General features: G+C 39.0%; 1 protein-coding gene across 1 annotated transcript; it reads right to left on the reverse strand.

Annotated features, from left to right (window-relative positions):
* Positions 1-573: 573 nt before the first annotated feature.
* On the reverse strand, positions 574-1656 carry LOC148045864 (protein CFDP2-like). Its single transcript, XM_087714392.1, has one exon. The coding sequence runs from the start codon at positions 1654-1656 to the stop codon at positions 574-576; it is 1083 nt and encodes a 360-aa protein (XP_087570518.1).
* Positions 1657-23306: the final 21650 nt, after the last annotated feature.

The following is a 23306-nucleotide window of genomic DNA, read 5'->3' on the forward strand; positions in this document are numbered from 1 at the left end:
TTCCTCCTCTGTCGGAGGGTGGTCGTTAATTGCGCTTGGTAATTGTAAGTCCGCATTCTCCATCAGACGTTGGTCTAGGCTAGTGGGGTGGGGGCGATTCAGTAATTGGCTAAAGTGTTCTTTCCACCTATCCAGTTTACCCATTAGTGATTTTATGGGGTTACCGTGATGATATTTGAGGTTTGAGCTCGTTGCTTTAAATTTTCCATTGCAGCTTCGCAGGATGCTGTAGAGTAAGCGTGAGTCATGGTTTTTGCTGGCCAGTTCCATTTCTTGGGCTTTTGCATTCCACCAGGCCTCCTTATCTGCCTTAAGCTGCCTTTTAATTTGCCTCTTAATAGCAATAGCAATAGCAATAGCAGTAGACTTATATACCGCTTCATAGGCCTTTCAGGCCTCTCTAAGCGGTTTACAGAGAGTCAGCATATTGCCCCCAACAATCTGGGTCCTCATTTTACCCACCTCAGAAGGATGGAAGGCTGAGTCAACCCTGAGCCGGTGAGATTTGAACCGCTGACCTGCTGATCTAGCAGTAGCCTGCAGTGCTGCATTTAACCACTGCGCCACCTTGGCTCAGTAAAGGTACAGTAAAGGTACTTGGCTCTTAAGGTAAAGGTATAGTTTGTGGTCAATGTTCTTTATTTTTGCGCGTTGTTCAACAAGATTTAGGGTATTAGTCGAAATCCAAGGTTTTATTTTCCGTCGTTTTTTGGGGCAGATTTCATTAAGTGAATCAATGATGGAGTTTTTTGTTGAGTTCCAGTTTTTGTCAATGTTGTCCACTAACAGAGGAGAAAATCTGTTCTGTAGCAAAAGTTGAAATTTGGCTTGGCTGTTGGGGTCGGATAAATTTGCGTAGTCGAGGGTAGCTGTGGGCTGAGTAGTATTGGGTGCCTTTAGGTGCAGTCGGAATTTTGCCCTGACCAGATGGTGATCCGATCCGATAGAGGCTCCACGCATTGCTCGAACATCATGAATAGCGCTCTGGAATCGTTTATGCACTAGGAAATAGTCCAGCATACTTTTGTCTCTGCCATTATTTGAAAACCAAGTATGCCTGTGATGGATCGGGTGCTGAAACCACGTGTTGCAAACTACCATTCTATTGAAGCTTGCAAATGATAGTAGGAGTAGACCGTTGTCGTTAAGGCTGCCACATCCGAAAGGACCAAGAGTTTTCTCCCAGCCAGGACGATTTGAGCCGGTTTGTGCATTCAGATCCCCACAGAGAATAACTAAATGGTTGCCACCTTGATATGAGTCCATCGCTTGCTGTAAATTTTCATAAAATAAATCCTTGTCAGCATCGTCGCTTGTTTCTGTAGGGGCGTATACTCCAATCACGATCGTTGGTATAGTACCGGCGAATTCTAAAATGGCGATTCGGTCCGAAATCGGTTGGAAACACGTAACATATTTCTTCAGACTAGATTTTAACATAAAAGCTACTCCTCGATTAAAGCTTTCGCCGCCGGAATAATAAAGGTTAAAGCTAGTTGAATGGCTAGAGGTAAAAACAGTACGTTCCCCTTGACTGGGGAGTCTGGCTTTGGTAATAGTCGCTAAATCAATATCAAATTTGTTGAGTTCATCGGCCAATAAGTCCATTTTGCTGGTTTGGCTACCTGAACGTATGTTCCAGGTGGCAATGTTCATGATTTTCTTTGCATTAAAAATTTTGTTCGCTGCTGCTGGTAGCATATTTTTCGAAGGGAGCCCAGATACCCCCAACGCATCGGTTCGGCCGTGTGCGCTAGTTGTTGTTACATTATCCGTGTGTTCTCCTGCCATTGGGTTCTCAGCTTGTTTCACGGTTCCGTCGCCACGGGAACCAACACTCCCCATTTATCCGGGCTTGTGACCGGCTATGGTTTCCCATAGGCTGGGTTAAAAATACTGAATGCAGAAGGTGAACTCAAATCTATCCAAGAGTTGAAACAAGAAGGAATAGAAATGGTATTCAATGTGCAGATACACTCTAGATATAATGAAGACAGAAAATCGAAAGGTCTTTACAACAAAATGACTGAGCTAGATAAAATTTTAACAGGTACTGATGAAAAAGTAATTAAAAAACTATATGATATTTATTAGAGGTCAAATTACAAGAGGAACAAGTTAAAGAAACTATGAGAGCTTGGGGGGGGGATTTTGGGCATGGGATTGAGTTAGAGAAATGGCAGAAATTGTGGTCTCAAAATTATAAAATGACAATGTCAACTGCATATAGAGAAAATTTGTATAAGATGTTTTACAGGTGGCATCTACCCCAAACGAGAATTGCAAGAATTTCCAAGAATAAATCGGAAAAGTGTTGGAAATGTCATCAGACACCGGGCTCATATTACCACATGTGGTGGACTTGCATTGAAGCCAAAATATATTGGACTAAAATTCACATGTGGTTGGAGAAAATGATACACTAACACATAGACCTTAAACCAGAGATTTTTTTAAATTGGGAATCATACCAGAAATTTAAAATAAAGACTTGAAATATTTGATTGTAAATGTTTTAACAGCAGCTAGAATCATATTTGCAAAAAGTGGGAAAATGAAACAATACCAAAACAAGAGGAAGTTATTCAAAAGATAATGGAGTGTGCTGAAATGAGTAAATTGACATTTGAAATTAGACAACAAGAAGATGAGCAATTTTATATGGGATTTATTTTATCAATGGCTGGAAAAAAAACCTGGAAATGAAAAATGGGGCATTTTTTCATAATGACCACAAAGAAGGGATTGACCTCCGAGCAGCTGGAGCATCACAGGGTGGCGGGTGTGCATGCGTACGCAGTGCACATGCATGTGGTGGATGCCTGACCCTGTCGCAGTATACTGGTTGCAACGGGATCTGGAACCCATCACTGAAGTGCTAAGATATCTCAAAACATTTCCCTTGATGCCTGCCATGCTCCATGTCCCCGTCAGTTGTTATTTTATTAGAGCTTACCTAAAAGACAATAATAAACAATCCTTATGCATTCATTTTAAGATTCATATTTATTTCCAAGAATTTTTTGGTCACATGTAAATCTAATTCTTAGAAAAATAAAATGGCATGGATTACAATCTAGGGTTTTACTGAAAGAATACACACTTGCTCAGAAAAAAATAAGCAAATGGTTAGCAGCATTTTAGAGAGCCAAACAAACTTATGAGGATTAATGCCATTAGTTTGTTTCTGGTAAATGAATATTTGGTGACAGGTCAATCCCTTCTTTGTGGTCATTATGAGAAAATGCCCCAAATTTCAAAGGCATCTTTGTCTGCTCTAATTTCTACCATAGGTAGAATTAATTACTTAAAAATTACCCTTATTTAAACCATAGATGTTTATTCTTTAATAGAAATATGAAAAATATTGATGTAGCTTACTATCCCACCCAGAGGCAGTGGATGAAAAGATTGATTTATATTTATATATTGTTTTATTTCCAATGTTTTATAGACACGCACATATAAATTGTACTGATCATATACAGGCAGAATACACAAAACTAAATTAATGTTGATAGAACTGTGATTCCTGTAAAATCAATATGACTTTAAGAAAGCTGTATTTTTTACATGGCAATGTTAGGTAAATTAGAAGCCTTAATTAGATTGTCACATGGTTCATCTTACTGTCCAAACTATATGTTACCTTAGATTGATCTTTATATTTTATTTTGAAAAATGCCAATGGTTTTCCTACAATTTCTTTTATCTTTGCTGATGCTCTAATACACTTCATTAGTACCTCCAGATTTTTGCTGAATGTTTTATTTTCTCTCTACAGTTTGTTAAAACTCTACTGATTCCAAGCAAATGGTTTGTTATAAATTAGTGGCACATGATGGGAGTTTATTTTTTAGTCAAATTATTTTTAACTGTATCATGCTCTCATAATTCTGTCCAAACATCTTTCAGTCTATTTCTATTAATAATTTTTATTAAATCTGTATCATTATACATTATATCAGCTTTTAGTGGATTGCACCTGTCAATTCAGTTATCCATAACCATATTATAATCAACTGCCATTATCACATAACCTTTTTTTACTTCTATTTCTTTATATACCCTATTATAAAACTCTCTTTGATTTATATTAGCTGCATACAAATTGACTAAGGTAACCTCTTGTCCATAAATCAGGTCGTGAATTATAAGAAATCTTTCCATTTCATCCCTTTTTATGGCTTTTATCATAAATTCACATCTTTTAGCTATGATTGCTACTCCTCTTGCTTTTGATGTACCAAATGCCTTTTCATATAGATCAACCCAGTATAACTTAAATTCATTCACCCCTTCTTTCTTTTGATGTGTTTCTTGTAAAAATACAATAGCTATTTTCTTTTTGTTAATTAATTTTTCAATTCTTGCTTGGTTATATTTTCCCTTCCCCATCTATTTGTCATATTACATATTCCCTTTGGTCTCCTTATGTGCTCTAACATAAATCTTACAAAACTAAAATTGCACAGTACACATATTACCCCAAAATGTGTTTACCCGCCCACAAACATATATAATGTCCCCCTTCTCTTCTTCAGGAGATCTTCCTCCTCTCCACAGCATAGAGCCTCTAGGGGAGAGAAGAAGAGCCAACCATACACAGACTTAGGTTGCCTACTCCACTTCCCTTAACCATCTTTACCCTATTTCTACACCAGTGGTGGGTTTCAAAAAAATTTAGAACCTCTTCTGTAGGTGTGGCCTGCTTTGTGGGAGTGGCTTGCCAGCCATGTGACTGGGTGGGAGTGGCTTGCCAATCATGTGACTGAGTGGGTGTGGCTTGCCAGCCATGTGACTGGGTGGGTGTGGCCAACTTGTAAAATGTGGTGAAACTCACTTAATAACGCTCTTGCTTAGCAACCAAAATGTTGGCTCAGAAACTCTGGCATTTGAAACATGCAAGTCTTAAAGCTGTCAAGTTACAAGACCCTTGCACCCCTAACCCTTTAGGAAAAAACCCCAGGGGTGTTCAAATTTGACAGCTTTAAGACTTTAAGGTTTAGATAGGACTTTTAGAGGTGGGGCGAGGCGATTGGTGAGCCAGCCAATTAGTGAGCGGCGGGCGGGGCAAGCGTGGTGCAGACGGGCAGGGGGAGGGAGCTGGAACCGGTTCTAAATGGCACGGCAGATTTGTGGAACCTCTTCTATAGAAGAGGTTAGAACTGGCAGGAACCTACCCCTGTTTTACACCCAAACATATTATAACACATATCCCTTAATATAACTATTACTAATATTTATATACTGTCGCTGCAGCAGACTTGTAACTCCTGTTGCTTCATCCAGCCTCCCTCCCTCCCGTAGATCATCTTTCTTCTTCTCTATCTCCCTTCTCGAGAATTTTGACATCTTCATTTTCTGGATTTGCTCCATGAGCTCTTCTTTATTGATGATTCCAAGCTCCCTTAATTTCTTCTTTGTTTTTTTTCTAATAAATTTTTTATTTCTTTTTTTTTACAAACATATCAGTGTATGTGGTTCCTGGGTATCATACACTTCATACAATAAAATCAATATTAATCATATTTGTTTCATTTATTATTTATTTATTAATTAATTAAATATATTTATATGCTGCCCAATCCCGAAGGACTCCGGGCGGCTTACAAAAAATATAAGAAAAAACACATAACGATAAAAGAAAACAATTTAAAAACAACAAACACCCTCATGCATTCATTCTAGTCGGGGCTGGACCTCAACAGTGAGGTCAACAGCCCCAGGCCTGCCGGAACAACCACGTTTTGACAGCTTTCCTGAAGGCCATGAAAGTGGATATGGTCCAGATTTCCGGGGGGAGCTGGTTCCAGAGAGTCAGAGCAGCCACAGAGAAGGCTCTCCTCCAAGGGCCCGCCAGCTGACACTGTTTGGCTGACAGCATCTGAAGGAGGCCCAATCTGTGGGATCTTACTGGCCACTGGGAGGTATGTGGCAGCAGGTGGTCTTGAAGGTATCCTGGCCCTAAGCCATGTAGGCTTTAAAGGTAATAACCAACACCTTGAATTGAGTCCAGAGACCAATTGGTAGCCAGTGCAACTCACGGAGGACAGGTGTAACATGGGTGTACCTCGGCACACCCAATATCGCCCGTGTGGCCGCATTCTGAACTAACTGCAGTCTCCGAACACTTTTCAAGGGTAGCCCCATGTAGAGCGCATTACAATAATCCAGCCTCGAGGTGACAAGGGCATGAGTGACCGTTAGAAGTGCCTCCCGGTCCAAATAGGGCCACAATTGGTGCACCAGATGAACTTGGGCAAAGGACCTCCTGGTCACAGCCGACAGATGATGCTCCAGTTTCAGCTGCGAATCCAGGAGGACTCCCAAATTGCGAGCCCTCTCTGAGGGGCGTAAATTTTCACCCCCCAGGGTTAAGGATGGACTGTCCAAGCAGTCCTTCGGGGGCAACATCCAAAGCCACTCAGTCTTATTGGGATTGAGCACAAGTTTGTCCGCCTGCATCCAGATCCTAACAGCCTCCAGGCATCGGCACATCACATCCACCGCTACACTGAGCTGGCATGGGGCAGAAAGATACAATTGAGTATCATCGGCGTATTGATGGTACTTTACCCATGCTGTCACATGATCTCACCCAGCGGCTTCATGTAGATGTTAAATAGGAGAGGGGACAAGACCGAACCCTGCGGCACACCACATTAGAGGGGCCTAGGGGTCGACCTTTGCCCCTCGACCAACACTGATTGCGACCTGTCAGAAAGGTAAGAGGAGAACCACCGTAAAATGGTGCCTTTCACTCCCACCTCCCCTAGGCGTCGCAGAATGATACCATGGTCGATGGTATCGAAAGCCGCTGAGACGTCAAGAAGCACCAGGATAGAGGAATATCCTCTATCCCTGGCCTGCCAGAGATCATTGGTCAGGGCGACCAAAGCGGTTTCCGTGCTGTACCCAGGCCTGAAACCAGACTGAAAGGAGTCTAGATAATCCATTTCATTCAAGGTCCATTGGAGTTGAAGTGCCACCACCTTCTCAACAACCTTCCCTAAAAAAGGAAGGTTGGAGACGGGACGATAGTTTTTCAAAATAGCTCCATCTAGGGAAGACTTCTTGAGGAGGGGTCTTACCACTGCTTCCTTTAATGGTTGCGGGAAAAACCCCTCCTGCAAAGATGCGTTGGTAATCGTCTGGAGCCAGCCTCGTGTCACCTCTCTGACGGTCGAAACCAGTCAGGAGGGGCACGGGTCCAATAAACAGGTGGAGGCACTCATCGCTCCCATGGTCTTGTCCACTTCCTCAGGGGTGACAAATTCAAACTCATCCCAAAAAATCTGATTAAGACTAGCCCTTGGCATCTCGGCTGCTACTGCCCAAGTGGAGTCCATGTCTGTCCGAATCTGAGTGATTTTATCCGACAGAAACTGAACGAACTCCTCAGCTCTTCCCTGCAAGGGTTCCACCGCCTCTTCCCCTTTCAGGAGGGAGCGGGTCACCCTAAATTGGGCGGCTGGGCGAGATTCCGCGGATGCAATAAGAGTGGAAAAATGCGTGCATTTTGTTGCCCATATCGCCACTAGATAAGTCCTAATAAAGGCTCTTAACAAGCTTATATTATATAGGAAGAAGGTGGGGTTTAGCAGTGAGAAGATGGATTTTCAGGCTATTCCTGAAATTCCCCTATTCCGAAGGAATTGGACGGTTCATTTCGAACCCAAGCTGTCCCAGAGAGACAGTGAAAGGTAGGAGGAGATCCAGTGACCCCAGAGACATTCGCAAAGTCCCTGGGGGCTTGGAATTTAACCTCCTTTGCCAGTGACTTCTGGATTAGCCGTAAGCTAACCGAAACTGCAGATAGCTCCAAAGAATGGCGAAAGTGTTTTCCAGCTGGTAAGGTGATTTTATTACTCAGAGAAAGACGGTCCGCATAAAAATTTAAGCTAATTGAAACCAAAGAACAGAAGAATCTATCGGTGATTTTGATCTCTTTATTGGTTTATGGATGGTGGTTACCCTATTTTTTAAATGTTTTAAATGCTATTTACATGGACAAAGGAAAGATTACTCCAACATCTCCTCTGACCCTCTGTAAATGGGCTGTAAACCAATTTACTATAATTTGGCTCCTTACAACTTGACACTTTTATTGCTTGGCTGGATTGGTCTAAGATCAGATAAGATTGTACAGCTCCCAGCTTGTTTTTACTTGCAAATACCTTAGAGTTTCCAAAGGAAAAATACTAACTGCGTACAAAGATGGCGTCTATTCAAGTTTCAAATGATTCATTTCAAATGATTTCTTCCGCACTACAAAAATTATCTGCCACATATGATAGATTTGAGAGGAAGCTGGATTATCTGCTGTTTCTAGCAACAAAATATGAAGAAAAAAATGAGAATGTTGAATGTTTGAATGTTCCTGAAATACAAACGAAGGATGTCAGAGATGAAGATTTTCAACTTGCTGATATTCCGGGCAACTGGTTTACCTTTGAGGGAGAAAAAGATGGAATGTCTGAAGGGGGGCAGCCACACAGAAGATTTACTTCGAAAGACAGAGCGTAGGAGGAGTGAGAAGCATTAAAGAATTTATACTTTATGAAATATCATCTGCAAAACTTTTGATACCACCACTGAGAATTAAAGACAAGCTGAAAAGGGGAATAAACGGAGGATGGCAGCATTATATGAGGGGCACCTTAAGCAAAAAGGTGCAAAGATTTTTTTGTATGGACTTGCTCATAAAGACATTCGGAGAACTTGATCCACGAATAGCAACAGGATTAAGGAGGTTTTGTTACTGGAGAGACACAGGCTGATAGATGGAAGAATACAATCCAAAATTAGCTAAACCTAATTAAATTTATTTGTAATAGACATAGTTGAATAATAATTGATAATGATAGTAATGTATATAATGTGGAGTTGATATGATAAATAATAATTGGATATGAGAAGGGAAGGTTAGAAATATTTTTGGACCATATATAAAGGTTATTAATCACAATAATTATCACTATTAAAAAATAAAATAAAACTATATACAGTTAAATCTTAACTAATATGGGGAAAATGCTATGATATACGATATAACTACATAAAGAAAGGAGAATGATAATAAACTGTATACATGGAGGATGGAATTTTTGGTATTAAATATTATAGATGTTTAGCTAAAACAGGATATGAGGATTTGATGTTAATGGAGGATTTTATAAACAAGTAAATGAAATGCTAGCATGTGGTTATGGATTAAATCTTTGGCATAGTTAAGGATGAAGGATGTTTAAACAACTGTAGTCAACTAAAAGTGGAGGTATGATGATGTTAATATGGTAAACATTTGAGTTAAGATATTTGAATTAATATGAATTAATGGAAGAGATGCACAAAAACATGTTGTAAGCAGCTTATAAACTTTTTTATAACATATACTTGTTGTGGTTTTTTTTCTCTGCCTTGTTTTTTGTTCTTTGTCTTTTTTGTGTTTTGATTCTTTTTTTCCCCCACTGTTGTGGGCATGTGTTGTTTATGTAACAAAAAAATAAAAAAAATTATTAAAAAAAACAAGCTTATATAATACTAGTAATAATACACATCTTTATATTAAATTATAATCATCCATTGTTTATTCAATATTTCAATGTTATTTTTATATCAATCACCTTATCTTAATTGTCATACCTTTTAACATGAATAAAATATCATCAACCATATTTGTTACATTTAACAAACATATAACTATTATTAACACCAATATTTATATTACATTAAGATCTTCCATTATTGCTTATTCAATGTTATTTGGTTATTAAATATTTGAATATATTGTTTTTCTCAATATATATATTTTATTATGTTTTCATTCTATACAATCACATATTTACTGTGCTTAATCAGGGCATATAACATTGAGTAATAAACACGGCCCTCACTTATATAGAAAATGCCCTCTACAATACAAACCCAATATACCACCTTGGCCCACCATACACCCTCTTTCAACCCCCTCCAACTTTCATTCTTCCTTCTCACACACCCCTCTACGCCTACTTCCCCTCCCCTTCTTTCTAACCCTAACCCTATCACTCCCTCTAATCCATTCCCTCCCTCCCTTCTCCTCCTCCTCTCTCTCACCCTCTCCACCCGCCTTCTTCTTTCACTCGACTCTATCCTTCGGTATATTTCTATTACCTTCCAGTATATTCGGTTTGTTCTATTTTCGCACTAACATTGAAAAGCCACAGTATACAAATGCAATCATGGAATTTAACACATATTGTATTTCCCCCCTCCCCCCTCCCCCTAAATCCCCACCTCCCTTCCCTCCCCCCGACTTCCCAAAGACCATACGTGGTATAACTTTTGGACAATCACAGTCTAAAATATCTCTACATTGAACTCAGCTTCTTACTGTTACCCAAATTTTAAACAATTTAAATTGTTACTGATACTAAGCATAAGCTATCTGGAGTTTCTTAGTCCCATATTTACTTTTTATGTAATCAATCCATTTTTTCCAGTCTCGTTTATATCTCTCGTTTGAATGTTCTTTGAGATATGCTGAAATTTTGGCCATTTCGGTTAAGTTCATAACTTTCAAAGTCCATTCTTGAATTGTAGGTAAATCTTTCTTCTTCCAATACTGCGCCACCAAGAGTCTTGCTGCCGTTATTAAGTACAGAACCAAATTAGTCTCTGCTGCTGTAAAGTCAATACATATACCCAGTAAAAACAACTGGGGGGTGAATTTTATCCTTCTTTTGAAAATGTTTTGCAGGATCCACCATATTTTTATCCAAAATGCCTTGACATTACGACATGTCCACCATATATGAAAATATGTAGCATCACAAGAACCACAACTCCAACATTTAGGTTGAACATTTGGATACATAGAGGCAAGCTTTTTAGGATCTAGGTGCCATCTATAAAACATCTTATAAAAATTTTCTCTCAAGTTTTGTGCTTGTGTAAATTTCACATTTCTTACCCAGATTCTTTCCCATGTTTCAAGCATTATTGGTTCCTCGATATTCTGAGCCCATTTTATCATACAATCCTTAATCAGTTCCGTTTCAGAATCCATCTGTATTAGTACATTATATATCCTCTTTATGTGCATTGAGCTTTGATCTCTTATTTGTTTAAACAAATTATCCTCTACTTTTACAAAGCCAATTTTTTGATCTGTTTTCCACCTAGCCTGTAGTTGACCATACTGAAACCACGTTTGAACTACCTTCTCTTCTTTAAGTACCTCTAAAGATTTTAGTTCCATCACCCCTCTTTCTGAGATAAGAAGTTGTCTATAGGTGGTTCTATCGTGTTTTTGTTCTACATTCATATTTTCAATTGCATGTCTAGGAATTGCCCACATGGGCACTTTATCATTTAATTTATGTTGATATTTTTTCCAAACCCGCAATAAAGCATTTCTTAAGATATGATTTTTAAATTTCTTATCCATTTTTTTGTTAAATAACAGGTAAGCATGCCAACCATATAACAAGTCATATCCCTCGATATTCAAAATTCTGTCATTAGTTAGATGAATCCAGTCGCTAATTGCAGATAATGCCACTGCGTCGTAGTATAATTTTAAGTTAGGTAATTTCAATCCTCCTCTTTCACGTGCATCTTGCATTATTTTCATCTTTACCCTCGGCTTCTTTCCTGCCCACACAAATTTGTTAATACCCTTCTGCCATTCTGAAAGATTCGCGTCTCTTTTAAGTATTGGTAACATTTGAAAAAGAGATAAAAATTTTGGTAAAATGTTCATTTTTACTGCCGCTATTCTACCCAGCAAGGACAAATGCAATTTTTCCCACCTTTTCAACTCCAACTGTATACTATGCCAAAGTGGTTCATAATTATGCTTATATAATTTCCCTTTTGAGATCAAAATATTAACTCCAAGATATTTAACTTTTTTAACTACCTCACATCTTAGCATCGCCCCCAGTTCTTCCTTCTGTTTGATAGTCATATTTATAGCTAATATTTTGGTTTTTCCTAGATTTATTTTAAATCCCGAGACTTGACCATATTGATTGATCGTGTTCAATAATACCCTACTAGATTCCTGCGGTTGTTCCAATATTATGACCAGATCATTCGCAAATGCACGGACTTTATGTTCTTGCTGTCTAATTTTAATCCCTTTTAGACCGCCCAAGCCCCGTATCTTATTCAACAGTATTTCCAAAGTTATAATAAACAATAATGGGGACAGAGGACAGCCCTGTCTTGTACCTTTTTCAATTTGAAAGGAGTCTGTCAGACTTCCATTGACAATGATCTGGGCTGTTTGCTGCTGATATATTGCACCAATTGACCGTAAAAAGCCATCTCCTATCTGCATTTTTTGCAATGTCTTCAGCAGGAATTGCCAATTAACTCGATCAAAGGCTTTCTCCGCATCCAAAAATATGAATGCGGCCGGGATTTGATTGTTCTTTCCCAGGTATTCTAAAGCGTTAATAATTAATCTAACGTTGTTCTTCATCTGTCTGCCCTGTATAAAACCAGTTTGATCGGTATGTATCAATTGTTGAATTACCACCATTAGCCTATTTGCTAATATTTTAGTAAAAATTTTATAATCTACATTGAGTAATGAATGAAATAGGTCTATAATTTTTTGGTTGGGTAAGGTCTTGGTCTTCTTTGGGTATCAACGATATGAACGCAGTCTTCCACGAAGGAGGCACTTTCCCTCCCGATTGAATTTTATTGAATAGTTCTCTGAGGGGTTCTACCATTTCTAACTGTAAATTTTTATAATAAACAGCTGTTAAACCATCTGTGCCTGGTGCTTTCCCTAACTTTAATTGTTTAATTGCCTGCAAAATTTCCCCAGAGGTTATAGGTTGATTCAGCTTATGCCTATGTTCTTCTCTAACTAGGGGAATTTTCTCTTTATCTAGGTATTTGTCTATATCTACGTCCTTAATTTTGTCCCCTTTATACAACTCTGTAAAAAATTCCCGAAATACCTTTTGAATCTCTTCCTGTTGAAACACTTCCTTCCCTCTGTAACACAATTTGGATACATTTCGAGCTTTCCTTTTTTTTCTAATCTGATAAGCCAGCCACCTACCAGGTTTATTTGCATTGCAGAAAGTATTATGTTTAGCATATAATAAACTGGTGGCTACCTGGTCAGAGATCAGCATGTCAAACTGAGATTTTAATATAGCAATTGTTTCCCTAATCTTTGTATCTCCTGGATTCAATGTTAATTCTGACTCTTTCCCTTTAATTTCCTCTTTCAATTCTTTTCGTTTTTGCCCTTGTTTGTGTCTATGTATTTTGTTTATATTCATTAATACTCCTCTCATATACGCTTTGCTTGCATCCCATACATATTCCATAGATGTACCCTTATTCATATTGAGAACAAAATATTCCGATAGCAATTTTTTACAATCATTAACATACTTTTCATATCTAAATAAGTTTTCATTCAACCTCCAGGACCTTCTTGCCTGGGCTACCCTTCCCAATTCCATCCAGACTGGATTATGATCTGAAAGAACTCTCGCCATAATCTTTGTCTTCTTCACCCTGCAAAGTAAATCATTTGTAATTAGTATAAAATCAATCCTTGAAAGAGATTGATGTCTGTTGGAAAAAAAGGTAAAGTCATATTCTTCTGCATGCCTCTCGCGCCAAGCGTCTCGCAATTCAAAGTCGTCCAGCATGTCAAAAAAGGGTTTGGGTAACTTAGCTCGGAATTTGGTATTCGGGCAAGATGTCTTCTTATCTCTTTTGGTGTCAATCACGCCATTCCAGTCACCCATTAATATACAAGACTCAAAGTCCCACTGTACTAATTTAGCATGGAGATTTCTATAAAATCCATCTTGTTGTTGGTTAGGAGCATAAATTCCCAAAAGTAACGTCTTTTTCCCTTCTAAGATTAAATCTAATGCAATATATCTTCCAAAGGGATCTGCTTCAATTAGCTCAGCTTTAATGTCTTTTCTTAAGTATACTACTATGCCGTTTTTCTTTTCCATGGCTGAGGTCGCAAAATGTTGGCCCAGTTTGGGGTTAAACAAATATTTTTGATCGGTTGATTTGATATGAGTTTCTTGCAAACAAATTATGTCATTCTTAAACTGTTTGAGATAATGAAATATTTTCTTTCTTTTCTGTGGGGAGTTCAGTCCGTTAACATTCCATGTCAAAATCTTAGTTGTCATTTTTGGATGCCTGAAGCTTTTTTAGAGCCTCCCGCAAGGCCTGTCTCACCTTTGGTTTGGCTCCTCCCACAGCTTCTGAGCTTGTTGCAGTAGCTCCTTGATCAGTGGCCAACGATTGTTGAGATTGTTGCATGGTAGTTTGTTTATCCGTTTGTCTGGTGGTCATACGGTTGGATCTTTTTTCCTTGACTCCTTGCCCTTTCGGGAGAGGGAGATGATACATTTTATCTGATGGTTGTGTGGTTTGCTGTTTATCTTGTTCGTCTCGTGGTTTTTCACCATATCCCGAAGATTCAGGGTATCCCATCTTCAGAATCTTATGATAGAAATCACGAGCTTTCCATACAGAACTGAGACGATATCTTTGTTTGTCCATTGTAACTATAATACCGAATGGGGCATCCCATCTGTACTGTATCTGACGCTTTCTGAGCTCTTCCACCAGAAAAGCATAATCTCTTCTGGCTCTTAGCATTTGAGGTGGTATTTCTTTCAAAACAATCAGATCCTGTCCACCAATTTGAAGCTTAGTATTATAAGACTCTTGTAATATCATATTTCTAGATTCTCTTGTAACAAAGTATATTACCACATCTCGGGGAAGTTGCCTTTGTTTTGCCGCCCACGAGTTAACACGAAAAGTCTTGTCAATCTGCCAATCAAAATTGGATCCCGGTTTTCCCACCAGACGGTCAAAAGCTTCAGAAAACATTTGCTTTAAGTTCTCCTGCTTTTCTTCACGCAGCCCCCTCACTCTTAATGCAAGTTCCATCTGCTTATACTGTATCATAATAATTTGTTTTTCAGCATTATCAATTTTTTGTTCCACCACTTCAGTTTTGGATATCAGGTTAGTTTTAGCTTCATTGAGAATTTCTAAATTATCTTCCATTCCAGAAATATATTCTGTTATCACATTTACAATTCCCATCATATTATCATTCATTTTAGTGACCCTAGTATCGAATTTGTCATATAGAACTTCCATCTCATTCCTTATTTCATCTTTGAACTCTCTAAGCATTTCTAGATTCTGTTCTCTGGATTCTCTAAACATTTCTAAGTTCTGTTCTCTGGATTCTTTGAACATTTCCAAGAAAAATTCTTTTGTTAGTACGTCTCCACTAGGGGGCATAGATGGTGGGGGCTGCAACTTTGTGCCAGGTATGGGAGACGTTTTCGGAGGTAATTTCACAGAGGTTGATTTGGATGCCATTATATTTTGGTTTTAATTATTTATTCTAAATTGCTAATCCACTGTGCTGTTTGGAGAAAAAGAAATTCCTCCCCCCCCTTTTTTTTTCTCCAAAGGGTTTTACGGAGGGTTTCAAAAGAGAAAGTCCGTTTGGAATGTTTGGAATGTCTCTGTATCAACAACAAAGAGTCTTTGAAGGCTTTAAGGGAGTAGGTCTAATTAGATTATAAGAAGTTATTCTTTTGATTCTGTACCAGGAAGCCGGAGATAACAAATGCAGAAGCTGTAAATGCCATTTTGAAGACAATTAAACAAAAGAGATTTTTATAACATTGAAGCTGGTATTTCGGAAGTCCCCTGAATATATTGTTTTTATATCAATCTCAATATTCTACATAATACAACTGGAATATTATTCATTATATTTGTTACATTTAGCATACATATGCATATTCATATTGAATTATCATCTTTCATTTTTTGTTTAATCAGTAATTCTATGTATTGTTTTTATGCCAATCACCATTTTATAAAATATTTCATAAAATATTATCCAACATATTTTTCATTTAACAAGCTTATATATTTCTGATAATAACAACCCTCATTTATACTAAATTAAGATTTTGTTTTTTGCTTATTCAATTTATAATGCTTCATTTTTTAATTATTCAATTTCTCAATGTTTTTATATCAATCATTTTCCTCATATCATATATTTTGATCATATTTATTAGATTTAACAAACCTACTCACATTCATATTGAATTATAATTTACTAATACCATCCTTCCAGTTTTAATTTCTCTTCTCATTATTGCTTCTCCTTATTACATAAAAATGTATTTTATCAATCCCCCTTTCTCTAAATCCTATTTCTCTGTTTTTTGTTTTTTTTCCTTTTATTGTACAACTACTATTTAAAGATATTCCCTTTGTTAACCATTATCTCTTACTTGTCTTAAAGCTTTGATTATTCTTTTCTTAGATTTTGGATCTTTATTTCTATGTATTTCCACATCCTGCCTACTTATTTTAAACTTTCTTCCCTTCTCTATTCTTTTCCATTGTCTAGTTTTCAAAATATCTACTTTTGCCCCTATCATTCTCCCATAAGCATCTTCCTGTTTCCCCAATTTCTTTTTTAATTTCCTTAAAGTACACTCTCTTTGGCTTATGTCATCAATCCCTGTTATTTTTATTATTATTGCTCTTTCTTTTTCTTGTTCCACTTGTTTTATCTGTCCCCTTTTTCTGTCTCCTCTTTCAGTTGGCTCCTCCTCTTCCTGGACATCTTGAACACTGACTGTCTCTTGTGTTATATTTCCCAGAATTTCATCTATACTCTCCATTTTTTTCATAATTTTCTGGTATTGTCTTATCAGTGTGTATTTTGAATTGCCAATGCCACCCCTTTCCAACCTCCACTCCGTTCTTCTTGATGAAGCATCTCATTGAATTTTATTGAATCCCTTTTTTGTCCAATAGTCCAAATACCATGTTTTCAGACCTACAAACACTTATTGAATTATTGAGTATTCTTATTTCTTCATATTCCAAGCTTAAGAGCCGAGATGGTGCAGTGGTTAGCGTGCAGTACTGCAGCCACTTCAGCTGACTGCTAAGCTGCAGTTCGGCGGTTCAAATCTCACCAGCTCAAAGGTTGACTCAGCCTTCCATCCTTCCGAGGTGGGTAAAATGAGGATCCAGACTGTGGGGGCAATATGCTGACTCTGTAAACCGCTTAGAGAGGGCTGAAAGCCCTATGAAGCGATATATGTCTAACTGTTATTGCTATTGCTATTGCTATTAATTTGCCTGGTTTGAGATTGTGTTCTTCCTTTCATCAGCAGGTGACACTCTTTAATTAAATTTCAGTATTAATCCATTTTTTCCCAATTTTAAATGATATAAAAATAGTGTTAATTTTTGAGTAAATAGTTCCAGTGTTTCAAAATACTTTTCCAATACAATACCTATTCAGTTTAAAAGTCCATTTTTTTGTATTTTTTAGCAATTTTTTCTGTCTTTTCTTTTCCTTTGATTCTGTCTCCTTCAATTTTAATATTTTTTCAAAGTGCCCAGTTGCTGCTTCATTAAATAATTGTGGACCCTTTTCCAAATTATTTTTGGATTTGAGAATTCAAATAAACGAAGTTCTTCTTATCCAGTTCCAAACACTTCCAACCAACTTCGCTCCTGCACTATGCTTAGATGGTCGTCCTCTCTCCCAGCCTTGTGACAGCCATCTTAGACTCTCTTTGTCTAATGTGGCAGAGGGGAAAAAACCCCTAGAATTCAACAGAAGATTGTTGTCAGCCTCTGTTTTGGGTACTTGCTTATGGCTGCTTTGCTATGCTTGCTTACTATCGGCTGCCATAGGAATGGGCGGGGACATGGTATTGGGGAAGGGAATAATATTGTACTGAAGGAATCTTGTTCTCACCATCTTCTGTGCATGCTGGTGGCTGATGTTTGGATTTGGTCAAGGCCAACTGTCTCACATACCAACTTGATGAAGCTGTTTGAAGATGCACCCCACATGACACTTTAGGGACACTGGGTTGGGGAATTGGGGGAGAGTGCTGGGTAAACGTTTGATATGTATATGTTCCCACCTTTCTGGCTCAGATCTTGCTTTCCTTTTAGCTGCTTTCACTTCATATCTAGTAAAGGTACTTTATCTCTATTAACATGGAGTTGAGGTTTTTCTTTCTTGGATATGGAAGGAGGCATGCCTGACATTTGTGATCTTGCCTGTAACCTCACAGAGTGGCCCTCCTTAGCTTCAACCCCCCTCCAGGGAGGCTTAGGCTCTTTTATAGAGCCCACAAACAGGAGAAGAAAATGAAAATGATTGAGATGATGACCACTCGGTGAATCCCTGATCAGGCCCCATGACCATCCCAGTAGAATTAAAAGTGCCATCAACTGGAGCCCAGGGGAAGATGCTGGCCCTTTTAGACTCTGGATACACCCAGTGTGTAATCAGCCTGGAGTTGGTGAAGAAACGGGTTTAAGACTGAGGACTTTGAAAGTGCCCATTGCCTTTTGCCAGTTGGATGGGTCAATCACTGAGGGTGCCCTGCCCATTTTGTAACTGAACCAATAGAAATGTGGATGGGGGATCACCAAGAAACCTTGAGTTTCATCATGGCACCTGGGATGGATCGGCCCCTCATACTGGGATTACCGTGGCTACGGAAATGGAACCCTTACGTGAACTGGAGGAATGGGTGGTTGCGCATTCGTTCCACAGAAACCCCTAAGGGGAAGGGGAGGATATCCCACATAGCCAATGCCGAAACGAACCTGGCTGCTGCAGTGCAGAAAAAGATTAAAGGAGAAGAGAAAATCCCCAAAGAATATTCGGACCTCAAGGAGGTTTTCAGTGAAAAGGCCTCTAACAAACTACCCACCCCCACCGTGCCACTGATTGAAGCATTGAAATCATCCCAGGGGAGAAGCTCCCTTGATGACCCCCATGAAATGGAGAAATTACAAAAGTTCATTGACAAAAACTTAAAAAGGGGTTTTATACAACCAGCTAGGCCATGAGTGGCTGCACCTATATTGTTCAGAGAAAGAAAGATGTCTCCTTTCATTTATATGTGAATTATAAAAACCTTAATGGAATTTGCATGGAAAATGTATACCTCTGCCACTCATGAAAGATATGTTAGCCCACTTGGGGAAGGACAAGACTTTTACCAAGTAGTACCTAAGGGAGGCCTATTACAGAGTCAGAATCAAAGAAGGGGATGAGTGGGAAACTGCTTTCAACTGCCCTTTGGGATGCTTCCAGTTCAGGGTACTCCTGTTTGGTTTGCAGGGGGCGCTAGCAGTTTTCATGCAATTAATAAATGAAGTTTTGTATGAGCACCTGTACAAGGGCATGTTAGTCTATCTCAACGACATCCTTATCTACATGGAAACACGTGAGGAACACATGACTTTGTTCTGCTCAGTCCTCAAGAAACTCAGAGCCGCTGAACTTTATGTGAAATTGTCTAAATGTGAATTTCATCAGGAGAAGATCAATTACCTGGGATACCGCATCTCCCACAAAGGCATTGAGATGGACCTGGCAAAAGTCCAGGCCGTTACTGAATGAGCACCTCCTCGCACCCACAAGCAATTGTAAAGTTTTTTTATTGATAATTTATTCCCCCGTTTTCTAACATCGCTCTGTCCATTACAAATCTTCTAAAATCTAAAGGAGAAGCAAAACCTAGGCCAGGGAAGCCTTTGAACTGGACTATGGAGTGTGAAGCTGCTTTCAAGAAATTAAAGTGACTCTTTGCAGCAGAGCCAGTTTTGAAACACCTTGATATGGATGTGCCATTTGTGGTACAGGCTGATTCCAGTGACATGGTGGTGGGGATGGTATTACTTCAAACAAACGCTGACGGTAAATTGTAACTGTGTGCTTACACCTCACTTAAGCTGAAAGGAGATGGGCCATATGGAAGAAGGATGCTTTTGCTGTTAGATGGGCTTTGATAACATTGCAATATTTCCTGGAGGGGGTGAAACACCCTTTTGAAGTATGGACTGATCATAAAAATTTAGAAGCACTGAAGATCTCGCGAAAACTGTCACATAAACAAGTGTGTTGGGTACAACACTTCAACCGATTCAATTTTACTATGAAATATATCCGGGGGGGGAGGGACTTTATGGCTGATGCCTTGTCCAGGCTTCCCCAGTGCAACAGCTCTAAACTGAGCATGGTTCATCCGGTCATCCTAGCTAGAAATATTGCTGCCCCAATTATTACTAGGAGCCAAGGCCCAATAGATTTGGAGGTAACTATGGACCTAATGAACAAACTCAAAGACGGCCTTGAATCTGATGACTGGTTCAAGGAACATTCTGATGAATGCACCATGAAAGATGGAATGGCGTGAGTAGGAGCTAAACTGTATGTTCCGGCTGACCTGAAACCTGTCGTACTTCAACAGGCCCACAATTCGAGAATGGTGGGCCATTTTGGATTTGTAAAGACTTTGCATCTGATTAAGAGGCAATTTTGATGGCATTCATTGAAAAAAGACATTAAGTCCTACATAGCCAGTTGTCCCATCTGTGCGGCCGCAAAAAGACCACCGGGGAGGCCCCAGGGTCTCCTCCAAAGTGTTGTCCATCCTGGGACCCCATGGAAAGAGATATCAATGGACTTTATTGTCAAGTTACCAGAAAGTCTGGGGAATACCGTTATTTGGGTTATCACCGATCTGTTTTCCAAACAGGTTCATTTTGTGCCGTGTTCCAAGATCCCATCAGCGAAGTCGTTGGCTAAATTGTTTATTTCACATGTATATAGGTTGCATGGAGTGCCTGAACACATTATTTCGGACAGGGGGATCCAATTCACCTCTCTCTTTTGGAAAGAGTTCCTGAAATTGATTGACTCTGCCCAGAGGCTAAGGTCCACCCACCATCTTCAGACTAATGGGGTTGTGAATTGACTAACTCGGTTTTGGAGCAGTACCTCCGACGTTTCATCAATTATCAACAGGATAATTGGGCTGAACTGTTACCACATGCAGAGGTGGTGTCCAATAATTCGATACACAGCAGTAACGGCATGACCGCTTTTAAAGTTGTGTTTGGTTAGGACTCTGTGCCAATTCCTGAATTGCCTCAGGAGAAACTGCAAATTTTGTCCTTGTCTGAATGGAATGATCAACTTTGGCAGTTTTGGCCCATGACCCGCACAGTGTTAGATGCAGTGCACCAGACTCACACATGACAAGCGGATAAGGGTTAAGCCGAAAGAATATCAAGTTGGGGATAGTGTTTTTTTGTCCACCAAGTTTCTGCAAACCACCCAAAAGTCGAAGAAGTTGGGGACGAAGTACGTAGGTCCGTTCCCCATTGTAAAAATCATAAGTCTGGTATTGGTGAAGTTGGACCTGCTGAAAAACCTTAGCAGAATTTATCCTGTGTTTCATGTGAACCTGTTGAAAAAAGAGCATACTTTTTCCTTTCGCCTGCCTCAACCTTCACCTCCGGTCCCTCTTCTTATTGAGAGAGAGCAACATTTTGAAGTTAAAGAAATCTTGGACTCCAAAAAACATAGGGGTCACATTCAGTATTTGGTCTCCTGGAAACATTTTCCCCCTTCCCAGGCTGAATGGGTTGACAAATCTCATGTTAGAGCTCCCAGACTTTTGCAGAAGTTCTATACCAATTATCCTGATAAACCTTGATTTTATAATAGATGTATATGCTGTATTGTTATTTTGTATTGTTTTTCCTCTCTCCGTTCCTTCATGGAATGATATCTCTTTCTGAAGGAGGGCCAGATGTCAGCCTCTGTTTTGGTTACTTGCTTATGGCTGCTTTGCTATGATTGCTTACTATCGGCTGCCATAGGAATGGGTGGGGACATGGTATTGGGGAAGGGAATAATATTGTACTGAAGGAGTCTTGTTCTCACCATCTTCTGCGCATGCTAGTGGCTGATGTTTGGACTTGGTCAAGGCCAACCATCTCACATACCAACTTGATGAGGCTGTTTGGAGATGCACCCCACATGACACTTTAGGGAGTTGCAGATTGGACACTGGGTCGGGGAATTGGGGGAGGGTGCTGGGTAAACTTTTGATATGTATATGTTCCCACCTTTCTGGCTCAGATCTTGCTTCCCTTTTAGCTGCTTTCACTTCATATCTAGTAAAAGTACATTATCTTTATTAATATGGAGTTGAGGTTTTTCTTTCTTGGATATGGAAGGAGGCATGCCTGACATTTGTGATCTCACCTGTGACTTCACAGAGCGCCCCTCCTTAGCTTCAACCCCCCCCTCCAGGGAGGCATAGGCTCTTTTATAGAGCCCACAAACAGGAGAAGACCAGCACAGGAATGGAGATCACTGTTCTCTGTAACTAGAGTTGCTGGGAGGCTCCACTGCCTCCCCCCCTTGTTTCAACTATATAGACTCTTCCCCCATAAGGAAATCTCAAAAAAAGCTGGATAACCCCAGCTATAATTAATATTATTTTTCTTCAGTAATTAACAAATGTGTAATTAACATCTCTCTCCTCCATTGTAAAGTCTCACACTTAAATCTGGAAAAACTTGTATCTGATGACCCCCAAACACTATCAACACCATATCTCGCAATTTACGCATCAATTGTTGGTTTTTTTTTTTTTTTTTGGCATAAAACCAGAATCTTATCACAATGTTTCTTGGCAATTTTTTTCTCAACCTTTTTCTGCCAACTTTATGTATTACATCAATATAATATCTTGTAAAGAGAATGTCTGGGAGGATCAAGATAGCCCAGTCCAATACTTCTTGGATCAACTGCTTCATTTTTTTCATTTTTCTCCAGATATCCACGTATCCTTAAAATTGAGCGGCGCTAATGGTTCGATATCTCGATCAAATCCTTTTTCACCTGATGTATCATAGTCATCTGGCTTTTAAATACCCTATCATGTTCTTCAATCTGAGTCTTCACTTCTGTAATATTTTGTGTCATATCCTGACTTTGTTTCACCAAACAAAGTCCAACAAATCCATACTATCCATTTTATCATTTATTTGCTTCAAATCCTCCTTTATATTTTTCTTCATTTCTTTTAACCCTTGTAAGAGAATATTAAATTTGTCTGATTGAGTCAGTGATTTCTCAGGTGATTTTTTTCCCACACTTTCATTTCTAAGGCTTTTTCCACTTGAATCGGGCATAACTCTGAAGATCTAAGGCCTACTTTGGGACTTTGCCAAACACTTTCCACACTTTTGCTGTGTTTTGACATCCAACCATCCAAAAAGAGCTCTTGATCTTTTAAGAGTTTTACAGTCTATAGTCCACAGACATACTTCCTCCTTTGTCTTGTCTTTATCAGTTTATCTCTGAAAATACAACTTAATAAAACTAAATAAATCCAATGGCAGCAGGTAACTTTATTACATAC

The sequence above is a fragment of the Thamnophis sirtalis genome, unplaced genomic scaffold, assembly GCF_051295495.1.
Source record: "Thamnophis sirtalis isolate CommonGarterSnake01/CBP01778 unplaced genomic scaffold, rThaSir2_p1.2 scaffold_4, whole genome shotgun sequence".
Lineage (NCBI taxonomy): Eukaryota > Metazoa > Chordata > Lepidosauria > Squamata > Natricidae > Thamnophis > Thamnophis sirtalis.

Bases quoted from the DNA above. Each gene is read 5' to 3' on its own strand.
- LOC148045864 (XM_087714392.1), bottom strand. From the start codon at position 1,656: ATGAACATTGCCACCTGGAACATACGTTCAGGTAGCCAAACCAGCAAA.